Source organism: Dendrobates tinctorius, unplaced genomic scaffold (genome assembly GCF_039654945.1).
Source record: "Dendrobates tinctorius isolate UK_male_01 unplaced genomic scaffold, ASM3965494v1 ptg000041l, whole genome shotgun sequence".
Classification (NCBI taxonomy): Eukaryota; Metazoa; Chordata; class Amphibia; order Anura; family Dendrobatidae; genus Dendrobates; species Dendrobates tinctorius.
This window is the reverse complement of record NW_027361709.1, coordinates 383,878-397,945: the sequence shown is the minus strand read 5'-3', so window position 1 is coordinate 397,945 and position 14,068 is coordinate 383,878. Positions and strand designations below refer to the sequence as shown.

The 14,068-nt window shown below is 43.9% G+C and overlaps 1 protein-coding gene across 1 annotated transcript in view; it reads right to left on the bottom strand.

Annotated features, from left to right (window-relative positions):
* Nucleotides 1-2,189: 2,189 nt before the first annotated feature.
* The window catches only part of LMCD1 (LIM and cysteine rich domains 1), a 35,778-nt gene continuing 23,899 nt past the window's right edge, over nucleotides 2,190-14,068 (bottom strand). Inside the window, exons 3-6 of the mRNA XM_073574925.1 lie at nucleotides 10,777-11,032; nucleotides 10,019-10,300; nucleotides 9,593-9,808; nucleotides 2,190-6,156 (exon numbers count right to left, since the gene is read on the bottom strand). Coding sequence (XP_073431026.1) covers nucleotides 5,995-6,156; nucleotides 9,593-9,808; nucleotides 10,019-10,300; nucleotides 10,777-11,032 — 916 coding nt within the window. The 3' untranslated portion in view covers nucleotides 2,190-5,994. The remainder of the gene's footprint in view (nucleotides 6,157-9,592; nucleotides 9,809-10,018; nucleotides 10,301-10,776; nucleotides 11,033-14,068) is intronic.

The window sequence follows — 14,068 nt, the reverse complement described above, 5'->3', positions numbered from 1 at the left end:
CATGGCGGCTACGCTCACCGGGTTTTGCCTCATAGCAGTTCCGCTTGCGAGGCGTGTACACCTTGATCCAGGGTGTCCGCCGCCGCAGGCTGAGCAATCGTGTCTATATCTGCATGCCGCCTGGAAGCGACAGATTCCATCATTGTATAACAAGCAGGCCCCTGGTCTCCGTACGACCACAGAGTTCTGGCCTGCGGCTGCTGAGAGACTAGTGGCCGATGATGAAAAGGGAGGGTGTTTTTGTGTAAGCATTAATAGTAGCCAGACATCTGTGGCTTTTACTCCCCATCCTGGATCAGGTTGCAGGGCCAGCCGCCTGCGGAACTCCTCATCATAGCGCCTCCAAGCGACGCCACCATGAGACTTATAGGAGTTATATACTAAATCCTGGTATATGAATAACTCAGAGCAACGTTCTGGGTGTTTTTGACCCATGATACATCCTAGGACAGCGAAGGCCTGCAGCCAGTTGTTCATGGTATGCGCTATTTTACCTCTATTTCTATCGTATGACCATTCGCCAGTCCTCCTTTCCTTATCCACCGACTGCTGGTCTGCTGATAACAGTGACCATATGTCGACATAATCATTATTCCAAATTTTTTCTTTTGTATCTTGGTCTATGTGTGTACCTAGCGGACTAATTCCACAGAAAAAGGCGTCTTTGTGTAGACTAGCTAATTGAGGTATATTCCTAGTGACGGTTTGACCTCCCGGCTGGTGTAAGTGGTCAACTAACGCCCTGATGGCAGATAACAGGCCGTTTTCCTCTGTGTCATGTGTATTGTTAAATTTGTTGATTACGCCAAACTCACCGCTGTTCCTCGCCGATCGAGAGTCTCCAGGTGATGGAGGTACCCCGACTCCGGCGGTAGCGATGTCCTGCTCATGACTGGTGACCTTTGACGACTCTGCGCTCCCCTGACCCGTTGAACATTGCGGGACTTCCAACTCAGAAAAGGAACCTGAACTGGGTTGATGTGAGCCGTGCATCTAATCCTCTCCTATGTGATACTGACTGCTGAGCCGTGTATCTAATCCTATCCTGTGTGATACTGACTGCTGAGCCGTGTATCTAATCCTCTCCTGTGTGATACTGACTGCTGAGCCGTGTATCTAATCCTCTCCTGTGTGATACTGACTGCTGAGCCGTGTATCTAATCCTCTCCTGTGTGATACTGACTGCTGAGCCGTGTATCTAATCCCATCCTGTGTGATACTGACTGCTGAGCCGTGTATCTAATCCCATCCTGTGTGATACTGACTGCTGAGCTGTGTATCTAATCCCATCCTGTGTGATACTGACTGCTGAGCCGTGTATCTAATCCTATCCTGTGTGATACTGACTGCTGAGCCGTGTATCTAATCCTCTCCTGTGTGATACTGACTGCTGAGCTGTGTATCTAATCCTGTCCTGTGTGATACTGACTGCTGAGCTGTGTATCTAATCCTCTCCTGTGTGATACTGTCTGCTGAGCCGTGTATCTAATCCTCTCCTGTGTGATACTGACTGCTGAGCCGTGTATCTAATCCTCTCCTGTGTGATACTGACTGCTGAGCTGTGTATCTAATCCTCTCCTGTGTGATACTGACTGCCGAGCTGTGTATCTAATCCTCTCCTGTGTGATACTGTCTGCTGAGCCGTGTATCTAATACTCTCCTGTGTGATACTGACTGCTGAGCCGTGTATCTAATCCTCTCCTGTGTGATACTGACTGCTGAGCCGTATATCTAATCCTCTCCTGTGTGATACTGACTGCTGAGCTGTGTATCTAATCCTCTCCTGTGTGATACTGACTGCCGAGCTGTGTATCTAATCCTCTCCTGTGTGATACTGTCTGCTGAGCCGTGTATCTAATACTCTCCTGTGTGATACTGACTGCTGAGCCGTGTATCTAATCCTGTCCTGTGTGATACTGACTGCTGAGCTGTGTATCTAATCCTGTCCTGTGTGATACTGACTGCTGAGCCATCCTACACATTGCCTAGATGAGGCCACATGAACCTGCTGACAGATTCCCCCGGACTTCTCACTACTGAGGGTCTCGGCAATCAGCAGCAGCACAAACCTCTCTACTGTCCTGATTGTTTGTTACAATGTATCAGTCTGGAGTGGAGGTTGCCTTTATTGGCGCAGAATCTGTGGGTCAAGTGTGATAGCAAAAACATAATTAAAGAGTAAAACTCCCTTCATTTGTACATGTCGATTTATTCCAAGAAGCATCACGTCAGCCAATGCCTTGTCAGAAAACACGGAACCAATGTTAATAACAAAGTAAAAAAAGGCATAAACCCCCCTGCTCCTTCCAAGCAGCTTTTGCTGCATTTTCTTACAGACTGTTTCAGTTCCCATTATTTTGAAGGTTCATGTTTACATGCAGTGAATGGAAACACTCAGACAGCAATCTGTTACGTGCTGGCCCCTCTGGGGAAGCCCACGCAAAACGTGCGTCGGGGCTGCCAGCATGTAACCATGTGTGGAGACTAAGGGTTAAATCATATAGAGAGGTTCTTACTCAATCTGTTGCCTTATCATCAGTGCTCTGTGTCTCTTATTATTCTGCTCACTGGTCGTTATCACGAAGCTTTTGATTCTGATGACTTATTATGGTCCAGATTGATATTTTTATTAAACCTATTATGAGAGCACAGGATGAGTAGTCAGGATGAATAGAGGCGCTAACACTTAATAAGTAAAGTGGTTATTTTCGGAGGAGTCCCATCCACTTCATACAGATCCCCTTTGGGTCTGGTGCTGTTTTCACCTTTGTTCCACATTATTGATCATTTTTCAGTGTAGGTGCAGATATACATTGGTGGTTTTTAATATGTCTCTATAATAAAATGAGATACGTTTTATATTGGACTTTTTTGTCTCTCTTTTCCGTGTTGTATTGCTGTTATATAGTCCTGCTGGAAGTCGGGAAATTGGTTGTATCCAGTGTAGACAATGCTCTGTGAGCTCAGACTTCAGACTGATACATTGTAGCAAAAACCAGAGAGATTTGTGCCTGTGCAGCTGATGTGTCTCTCACAGAGCATTGTCGGCACTGGAGACCATGGGTTTTATTTCTTAGACTACAGCAGGGCCTAGTGATGGATAGGTTTGCTGCCTTTAGATGTAAAGAAGAAGGTTTCCATCCACTGAAAGCAAACACAAACCTAAAACTAGAGACGTATGGAAGCAAAGTTGCTGCAATGATTAAAGGGATTGTCCATTGACAAGTTAGCACTGATCCGCTGGATGACTTGATGTTCAGTAGGTGTCACATTGCTGGGACCTGCACCGATCGGCAGAAAGGAGAATTTGCTATCCCCGTTATAGAAGGAAGCGGGAGGTCAAATTCCCAACAGATGATTGCAGCTCTCAGTAATTCCATAGAGCAGGGTTCCCCAACTCCAGTCCTCAAGGCCCACCAACAGATCATGTTTTCAGGATTTCCTTTGTATTGCACAGGGGGAAACAGTTATCACCTGAGCAATAAATCCTGAAAACATGATCTGTTGGTGGGCCTTGAGGACTGGAGTTGGGGAACCCTGCCCTAGAGAATGAATGGAGCGGTGGTGGAGCAGGTGCACGGCCACTCCTTACAAACGGGGATGAAAGGTCACCTGCTCTGCAGACCGCCCCAACTCATAGACAAGTTATCGTCTACCCTGCAGACAGGATACTTGCTTGCCTGTAGGTGAAGCACTGACTGCAGCAGAGATTCTATCAGAGAGCTCATTGTGTAGGTCTGACAGAAGGGTTTAACTCTCAACTGTCTTTTTCTGAGCTCTTCTCAGATGAGTTACAACCAAAGGCCACATTGAAGAGTAGAAGGAAAGAAAGAGCCCAGAAAGCCATACAGTGCAACAACTTTAAGATATGTTAAATAGAAAAAAAATATATGTTTAACCCCAAACACAAGCAAAAAGTCAGCAATGGACAACCCCTTTAAAGGGAATCTGTCACCCCTTTTTTTGGGCTATGTGCTGCCGGAACCGCCATCAGGGGCTTATCTGCAGCATTTTGTAATGCATTCTGTAATGCTGTAGATAAGCCCCTGATGTAACCTGAAAGATAAGAAAAAAAGTTAGATTATACTCTCCGGAGGGGGCGGTCCGATGGGCGTCGTGGTCCGGTGCCTTCCATCTTCATACAATGCCGTCCTCTTCTCTTCCTGCCGCGGCGCAGGCGCACTGGTCTGCCCTGTTGAGGGCAGAGCAGAATACTGCAGTGCGCAGGTGCCGGAGCCACAACAGGAAGGGAAGAAGAGGACGGCATCGTATGAAGATGGAAGGCACCGGACCGTGACAGCCATCGGACCGCCCCCTCCGGTAAGTATAATCTAAAGACCCCATTACACACAACGGTATTGTGAACGACATCGTTGCATGTGACATGTAGCAACGATCAGTTGGCTGATCATTGCCCAATGGTCTGGGCCATAAATCTATCGCTGGGCAGCACACATCGCTGCGTGTGACAGCGAGAGACCAACGATCAGCGAGCTCCCAGCGCTATGCAGCAGACGCTGGGAGCTGGTATCCAGGGTAAACAGCGGGTAACTAAGCGCCGCGCGGCTCTTAGATATCTGCTGTTTACCCTGGATACCAGCGTTCTCGCTGGTCCTGATCGCTGGTGAGTCTGTCTATGTCCAGGCGATCCCATCCACGTCGGATCGTTGGTGGGATCGCTGGGACATTGAAGCGTGTAACGGGGCCCTCTCTTTCTTATCTTTCAGGTTACATTGGGGGCTTATCTACAGCATTACAGAATGCTGTAGATAAGCTCCTGATGCCAGCAGCTCATAGTCCAACAAAAGCGTGACAGATTCCCTTTTAATCTGTCTTCACTGTACTCCCCCTAGTGGTGAATTTATAGACTATCCTTTCCATATCTGGAGATAATGATGGAGGCTTATACTGTCCCTGATCATCAGTGTAGAAAGCACAGAATAAATATTAATGAGCAGAATTATAAAACAATGGATGAAGAAACAGGACACCGTCTAGGCTGAAGGCTGGCTATACACATACATCATCTGATCATTGATCTTTCTGGATGATTATCGTTCATGGCAGGGAGACGTCGCAGTCAGGATTTTCTGTTTCTCTCAAATTCATCAGTCGACTATTGCCCTAATTTTTCCTATTATACAGGTTTATGGGATGTGTATACTTTTGAAATCATTTTACAAATTGTTCTAATTGAAACTTTCTTGCACTTTGTCTCCATGGTTACAGACTACAAACATCCCTTGTGTAGTCAGGCCCTCCAGTCATGAACCTCTCCCCTCTCTCTGCCTATAAAAGTATAAATGGGGGTGATGCTGAGGTCATCCGTTACCCCCCATTTCCTTTATATCCTACAGAGTGATGCCGGACGGTCGGTCTGACTACACAGCGGTCATTGTAGTCTGTAACCAATGGAGACCAAAGGGGGAAACGTTCAAAATAATATCGTTTTCAAAAGTTTCTTCACTGCAGGATCGAACTACGGCAAAAATGGAGACACATAGGCTTGCATAGTTGCTGTGTACATTTCCTTTGTTAGTTGTAAATGTATTAACATCTGTTAAAATAGCAACTATCTCTGGCATAACAATAGTTAAATTACATGCAAAGTTTATCATTTTTTGAGCAACACAAAGTCCTCACTTCTGGACTTGGCGTCTACCTGTCCTGGCTGTCTAGAGTCGGTCTGGAGATGGTGATCTAGAGCTGACGCTTCACAGCTCAAAAGTCACAATTGTAACAATAAACACAGAAAAATAAATAGAAGATCTGTTAGTATTCCAGTATCTGGCATCGAAATATCCGCCAGCAGCGAGGGGCACAGCGGTCAGTCCCACTGATGACGGCTCCTCCGCTGACCCCACAGCTCTAGGATGGTCATCGCCATGTTGTGCTCATGCTGGAAAGTCCAGAGATGATGATGATGATTGATGACCAGGACCAACAGGCAGAAGGAACCCAGCGGACGCCCCAGGATCGGATGCAATCCTCCATCTAATGAGCGGCTCTGCTCCTGCTACAGGTGGGGCAAAGGAGAAGAGCTTTGTCCAGGACATACGGACCATCAATGAGGGACTGCTCACAGCCGGCACAGGTAAAATGCTCTGCGTGCCACGTCTTCCCATCATGCTGCTGAAAATGCTCCGAGAATATAATCTACAGGAGGAAAAGTACAAAATGTACATGAACAATGTACAATGATTCTCCTTACTGTGATCCACATTCCTCTATAGAATGTAGTATTATACAGTCATATGTAAAAGTTTGGGCACCCCTATTAATGTTAAACTTTTTTCTTTATAACAATTTTGGTTTTTGCAACAGGTATTTCAGTTGCATATATCTAATAACTGATGGACTCAGTTATATTTCTGGATTCAAATGAGGTTTATTGTACTAACAGAAAATGTGCAATCTGCATTTAAACAAAATTTGACCGGTGCAAAAGTATGGGCACCCTTATCATTTTCTTGATTTGAACACTCCTAACTACTTTTTACTGACTTCCTGAAGCACTAAATTGGTTTTATAACCTCACTGAGCTTTGAACTTCATAGCCAGGTGTATCAAATCATGAGAAAAGGTATTTAAAGTGGCCACTTGCAAGTAGTTCTCCTATTTGATTCTCCTATGAAGAGTGGCATCATGGTCTCCTCAAAACAACTCTCAAATGATCTGAAAACCAAGATTATTCAACATAGCTTTTCAGGGGGAAGGATACAAAAAGTTGTCTCAGAGATTTAACCTGTCAGTTTCCACTGTGAGGAATATAGTAAGGAAATGGAAGAACACAGGTGCAGTTCTTGTTAAGCCCAGAAGTGGCAGGACAAGAAAAATATCAGAAAGGCAGAGAAGAAGAATGGTGAGAACAGTCAAGGACAATCCACAGACCACCTCCAAAGACCTGCAGCATCATCTTGCTGCAGATGGTGTCACTGTGCATCGGTCAACAATACAGCGCACTTTGCACAAGGAGAAGCTGTATGGGAGAGTGATGCGAAAGAAGCCATTTCTGCAAGCACGCCACAAACAGAGTCGCCTGAGGTATGCAAAAGCACATTTGGACAAGCCAGTTACATTTTGGAAGAAGGTCCTGTGAACTGATGAAACAAAGATTGAGTTGTTTGGTCATACAAAAAGGCGTTATGCATGCGCTGTATTGTTGACCGATGCACAGTGACACCATCTGCAGCAAGATGAGGCTGCAGGTCTTTGGAGGTGGTCTGTGGATTGTCCTTGACTGTTCTCACCATTCTTCTTCTCTGCCTTTCTGATATTTTTCTTGGCCTGCCACTTCTGGCACTGTACCTGTGTTCTTCCATTTCCTTACTATGTTCCTCACAGTGGAAACTGACTGGTTAAATCTCTGAGACAACTTTTTGTATCCTTCCCCTGAAAAGCTATGTTGAATAATCTTTGTTTTCAGATCATTTGAGAGTTGTTTTGCGGAGCCCATGATGCCACTCTTCATAGGAGAATCAAATAGGAGAACTACTTGCAAGTGGCCACCTTAAATACCTTTTCTCATGATTTGATACACCTGGCTATGAAGTTCAAAGCTCAATGAGGTTACAAAATCAATTTAATGCTTCAGAAAGTCAGTAAAAAGTAGTTAGGAGTGTTCAAATCAAGAAAATGATAAGGGTGCCCATACTTTTGCACCGGTCAAATTTTGTTTAAATGCAGATTGCACATTTTCTGTTAGTACAATAAACCTCATTTGAATCCAGAAATATAACTGAGTCCATCAGTTATTAGACATATGAAACTGAAATACCTGTTGCAAAAACCAAAATTGTTATAAAGAAAAAAGGTTAACATTAATAGGGGTGCCCAAACTTTTACATATGACTGTAGTAGTTATATTCTTGTACATAGGGGGCAGTATTATAGTAGTTATATTCTTGTACATAGGAGCAGTATTATAGTAGTTATATTCTTGTACATAGGGGGCAGTATTATAGTAGTTATATTCTTGTACATAGGAGCAGTATTATAGTTATATTCTTGTACATAGGAGCAGTATTATAGTAGTTATATTCTTGTACATAGGAGCAGTATTATAGTAGATATATTCTTGTACATAGGAGCAGTATTATAGTAGTTATATTCTTGTACATAGGAGCAGTATTATAGTAGATATATTCTTGTACATAGGGGGCAGTATTATAGTAGTTATATTCTTGTACATAGGAGCAGTATTATAGTAGTTATATTCTTGTACATAGGGGGCAGTATTATAGTAGTTATATTCTTGTACATAGGAGCAGTATTATAGTTATATTCTTGTACATAGGAGCAGTATTATAGTAGTTATATTCTTGTACATAGGAGCAGTATTATAGTAGATATATTCTTGTACATAGGAGCAGTATTATAGTAGTTATATTCTTGTACATAGGGAGCAGTATTATAGTAGTTATATTCTTGTACATAGGGGCAGTATTATAGTAGTTATATTCTTGTACATAGGAGCAGTATTATAGTAGTTATATTCTTGGACATAGGGGCAGTATTATAGTAGTTATATTCTTGTACATAGTGGCAGTATTACAGTAGTTATATTCTTGGACATAGGGGCAGTATTATAGTAGTTATATTCTTGGACATAGGGGCAGTATTATAGTAGTTATATTCTTGGACATAGTGGCAGTATTACAGTAGTTATATTCTTGGACATAGGGGCAGTATTATAGCAGTTATATTCTTGTACATAGGGGGCAGTATTATAGTAGTTATATTCTTGTACATAGGGGGCAGTATTATAGTAGTTATATTCTTGTACATAGGAGCAGTATTATAGTAGTTATATTCTTGTACATAGGGGCAGTATTATAGTAGTTATATTCTTGTACATAGGGGCAGTATTATAGCAGTTATATTCTTGTACATAGGGGGCAGTATTATAGCAGTTATATTCTTGTACATAGGGGGCAGTATTATAGTAGATATATTCTTGTACATAGGGGGCAGTATTATAGTAGTTATATTCTTGTACATAGGAGCAGTATTATAGTAGTTATATTCTTGTACATAGGGGGCAGTATTATAGTAGATATATTCTTGTACATAGGGGGCAGTATTATAGCAGTTATATTCTTGTACATAGGAGCAGTATTATAGTAGTTATATTCTTGTACATAGGGGCAGTATTATAGCAGTTATATTCTTGTACATAGGGGGCAGTATTATAGCAGTTATATTCTTGTACATAGGGGGCAGTATTATAGTAGTTATATTCTTGTACATAGGGGCAGTATTATAGCAGTTATATTCTTGTACATAGGGGGCAGTATTATAGCAGTTATATTCTTGTACATAGGGGGCAGTATTATAGTAGATATATTCTTGTACATAGGGGGCAGTATTATAGTAGTTATATTCTTGTACATAGGAGCAGTATTACAGTAGTTATATTCTTGTACATAGGGGCAGTATTATAGTAGTTATATTCCTGTACATAGGGGCAGTATTATAGCAGTTATATTCTTGTACATAGGGGGCAGTATTATAGCAGTTATATTCTTGTACATAGGGGGCAGTATTATAGTAGTTATATTCACTGGTACACATAGTGGGTCAGTCTTCTCACCTCATCACATCCAGTGCACCGTGGCCTCTCGCTTTCACAGTAATGTCTCCCACACCAGAGCCGATTGCTTTTCCAGAAATAGATGAGGTTCACCAGGGGTTCTCTGCACTGGCAGCACACAAAGCATGCCGGGTGCCATTGTTTCTTGTAGCCTGCCCGGTCAGCATAGACGGCGGGGGCATCAGCGGGCATTAGCTGTTGGCAAAATTCGCACAACTGGAGGAGAAAAAAATAAAAATACTTATGGTAAACGTTATTTTCTCTATAAATGCACACAATTCTATTTGTCTTTCTGGGACAGGTGGGCGCTACGGTCACAACTATTGTCACATATCCAATCTACTAAAACATATAGCAATACAGAAGTGAGGGTCTTCACTGTATCAGGGGTCGGGTGGCGGAGATGCCGGTGACCATAGTACTCACATAATCTGCGACATTTGTCGTCTTTGTGGCATTAGGGTCCTTGTCATCTTGCTTGGCGCTGCAGGGTAACGCCACCTCGGCCACCCCCATCACGTTCTCCTTGATTTGCTCTACATGCGCCTCCATTACAGGCCTCTCACCCTCCGTCAGCCCCTTGCAGCATTTTGGGTCGTAGTCATGGACTGGTAGCTGCTTCACCAGCTGTAGACGTCGGTAATGTGCCCCTTCTGTGCCAGCGACCGGCTGCAGCCTCCTCGGGACTAGTTCCATATACCGCATGGCCTGGAGAAGCACCGATTGTCAGACATTATCATAGAATTCATGAAGAGTAATAAACTCTTATTGCTACCAAATAAATCCCCCCAGTACATTAGAAATGGAGAGGGGGGCCTGCAGATTTTGGACTTCTTCCTTCCCTCCGGCTCCTGTTTCTGCCCATTGCCTCTCTGTGGTGATGTCAGATCGGAGCTGTGTGCTCTAAACCAATCAGATACCTTTTTTCTGCCGCTCCCTCCTCCCTTGCACAGTATTAAGTCTCAACTGCAGCTGCATCCCCCTCCTCTCCCCCTTTAGGGCTAATTTTTCATATTGCATCAATTTTTTTGGTGCTGAACATTTACAGAGAGTTGAAGTTGGGGGAAGAAGATGGAGTTACCAAGAAGATCCTGCATGTTACTCCTTGAGTGTGAAACCTTTCAGGGCTTGTAAACCTCAGCTTGGACCAGTGGAGCCATGAACGTGCAGTGTGATGAACGTACCAGTTTCTGGTTGAGCCCGGGCGGTGCCCACTCATAGGTGACAGTGAGGAAGGTGGGATCTTTGCGGGAGGTAATGGGGTTGGTGATGATCATACGATTCCTTTTGTAGACTCTCGCCCCCTCGCTGCCTTTCACGCGTGCGGTCAGTCCTGAGTACCGGGTATCTGAGAGCAGCTGCCCGATCCGATGATCTTCTTCTACTTCTGTGGGTAGAGCGTGGTCCTCGCGGGGGCACTGGCACAGCCTGCACCATTTCCTGCAATAATGGGATTTTTTTTCAATATGAGAAGACATGAGGAGAAGATGAAGACGAGACTCCTGAGCACAGGCGGCACTGTCATAGCAGTTCTCATAAGGTTTTTGCTATATAATCTGAGAGCAGTATAATGTAGGGGCAGAGACCCTGATTTCTGGGATGTGTCACTTACTGGGCTGTGTGTTGTTGCTTCAATACAAATCAGTATTTTATCAGCAGGAAGTTATCACTACAGGACTAGATGTCTGGTGACTCCTGGTCCAACCGCAACACTGATACAGTGTACATAGGAAGCTGCCAATCAGGGGTGTGGGCGGGGTTATACACAGCTCAACATTCTGAGCTCTGCTGCAGAGGAGACAGTGACTCCATCATAACAGTTGCACCCAGTAAAGTAAGTGACACATCACTGGAATCAGGGTCTCAGTTCCTGCATCATGCTGCTGTCAGATTACATATTAAAAATAATCTGTCAGCTGTTTTTTTTGCCGAGACGACAAAAGGTCTGAAGGCAGCAAGGCCTCCTCCCAACTTTGGAATCTTTAAATACTCTTGGCTTTGTAGTTCTTAAACAATACATAAAAAATAATGCCATAAAGATGCATAAAAAATACCAAAGTGTTCAAATAACACCACAATAAGGTGTATAAATAATACCACTATACAGAACTCAAATAATGGCACCGAACAGAGGAAATATAATACCGTCATGTAGTGCATACATAATTCCATTATAGAATGCATAAATAGTACCAATATATTATACCGCCAGACAGCGCCTAAATAACGCCACCACATACCACCCAGTAACCAGGTAATGCTATAAATGGTGCCGCCATATGGTGCACACGTTGCCTTGTGGTGGGATAATACTGCAGTCGTTGAAGTGACGGCCTCGGTATGCGCTGTGCATGGAGGGTCTGCAATGAACGGACCATACATTTACTGACAGCGATGACTTTTCCAGCCTTCATTATTGTGGCCACTTATTTAGGGGGGGGGCACAGAAGTTTGTGCTCCAGATTCCTGCAGCCTCCCATCACAGAGGAGATACCGGCCCGACCTTTCCTCTTATCCAAAAATTCCCAGCTTCAGAGCCAGACACCCATTTTATCTGGCATCCTGATTAATGCCGGGTTTATGTCCGCTCTGATGGTATCAGGATAGGCGCCTGTGCAGCTTTCCTAATATCCCAGGAAAATCTGCTAAAGCCTATGTAATGGCGGCCTGAAGACAGCACGTAATGATAGGTCCTATAGATCAGACGCAGCCCTGCTCCTACATCCAGAAAGGCAGAGCGAATATTTAGTGCCCCATATGGCGCGGTCATCTGCCCCAGCAGCCCCATAAATACCCCCGCTATGCTGCACTATTGCCACGAGGATCCAGGGTGAAATGCTCACCCTCCACGCAAGTAGCCCATCCAGTTGTCCCTTTAATCCGTGCTCTACTGCTGCAGTCCTGGAAACGTTTGGGGGTACTAATAGCACCGCACATTAATAGTGCCCACCTACTGCTTCACACAGTAATAGTGGCTCCATAATGCAACAACGAATAATTGTCCCTCTTTATGCCCAACCGCACAGTATGATGCCCTCCTCACTGCCTTCTCACACAAAATGGCACTTCTTAAAATAATACTCAGCCCCATGAGGGATGGACCGCGCTCAGCTGGACAATACTGGCCTCTATGCCAGACAGCACTGGACCAGCAGAACCAAGGGAATGGTGGAGAATATGGATCTGCGTCCTCGGGATGGAAATGGTTCTGCACAGTCTGTGCCCTCCGCAGTCTGCCATAGTGGAACCTCCAGTGGCTACATAGTAAATACACCTGATAACACTGCTATATCCCCCATCATGTACAATGACTGTTAACAACTCTATATACACAATGGGTGATGTCACAGCTCACCTCCACAATGACTGATAACACCTCTACATACAGCTGATAGAAGATACATCATTCACAATAGGTGAGGTCACAGCTCACCTCCTCCTCCTCCTCCTCCTGTACAATGAATGGTGGAGTCTGTATTATCAGCTGTGTATAGAGTTGTATCAATCACATTAGATGATATCACAGGTCACCTCCTCCCCCTCCCTTCCCTGATGACCTTTGCACACGCTCATTTGATGCTTGAGTGCAGTAGATAGGGTCACAGGTTGTTTATCACTGCTAATGTACATGTGCGTTTCCTGGAAAAAAAAAAAAAAAAAAAAGGGGAAACACAAAAACCTGATTTAAACAATGTCATTTTCTGGCGACACATTCCTTTTAATCTCTACTCTACAACTTTCTGATATAATTTGTGTTTCGATTCTTCACCATTTTCAAGACCTCTGTTTGCTGTCTGTTAATAAGAACATTCTTGTGACGGCGCACAGCTGGTGCTGCACTTGGTAGATACAATTGTGTCTGATGCACACAATGCTCTGTGAGCTAAACGCATCAGCTGCACCACTCTCCATAATCTTTGAAAATTTGTGGAGAACAGGAGAAGTCCCAGAAGACTGAGAAGAGCAAATGTTGTTCCCATCTTCAAAAAGGGGAAGAAGGTGGACCCAGGCAACTATAGGCCAGTGAGTCTGACTTCTATACCAGGAAACATCTTTGAACAAATTATTAAACAACATGTATGTCAGTACCTGGATAAGAATGAAGTGATTAAACAGAGTCAGCATGGGTTTGTAACTAATAAGTCATGTCAGACTAACTTAATTTCCTTCTATGACAGAATTATTGACTGGGTGGATCAGGGAAATGCTGTAGATATACTATATCTTGACTTCAGCAAAGCATTTGAGAAAGCATCTCACACCATCCTTATTGAAAAAAATGGCTAAGTATGGAATGGACAAGGCAACTGTTAGGTGGATTCATAACTGGCTTAGTGATCGGACCCAATGTATGGTCGTAAATGGCTGCACATCCAGTTGGAAGAATTTCTCAAGTGGGGTACAACAGGGCTCTGTCCTGGGCCCTGTATTGTTCAACATCTTTAGCAATGATTTAGATGAAGGAATTGAGGGTAA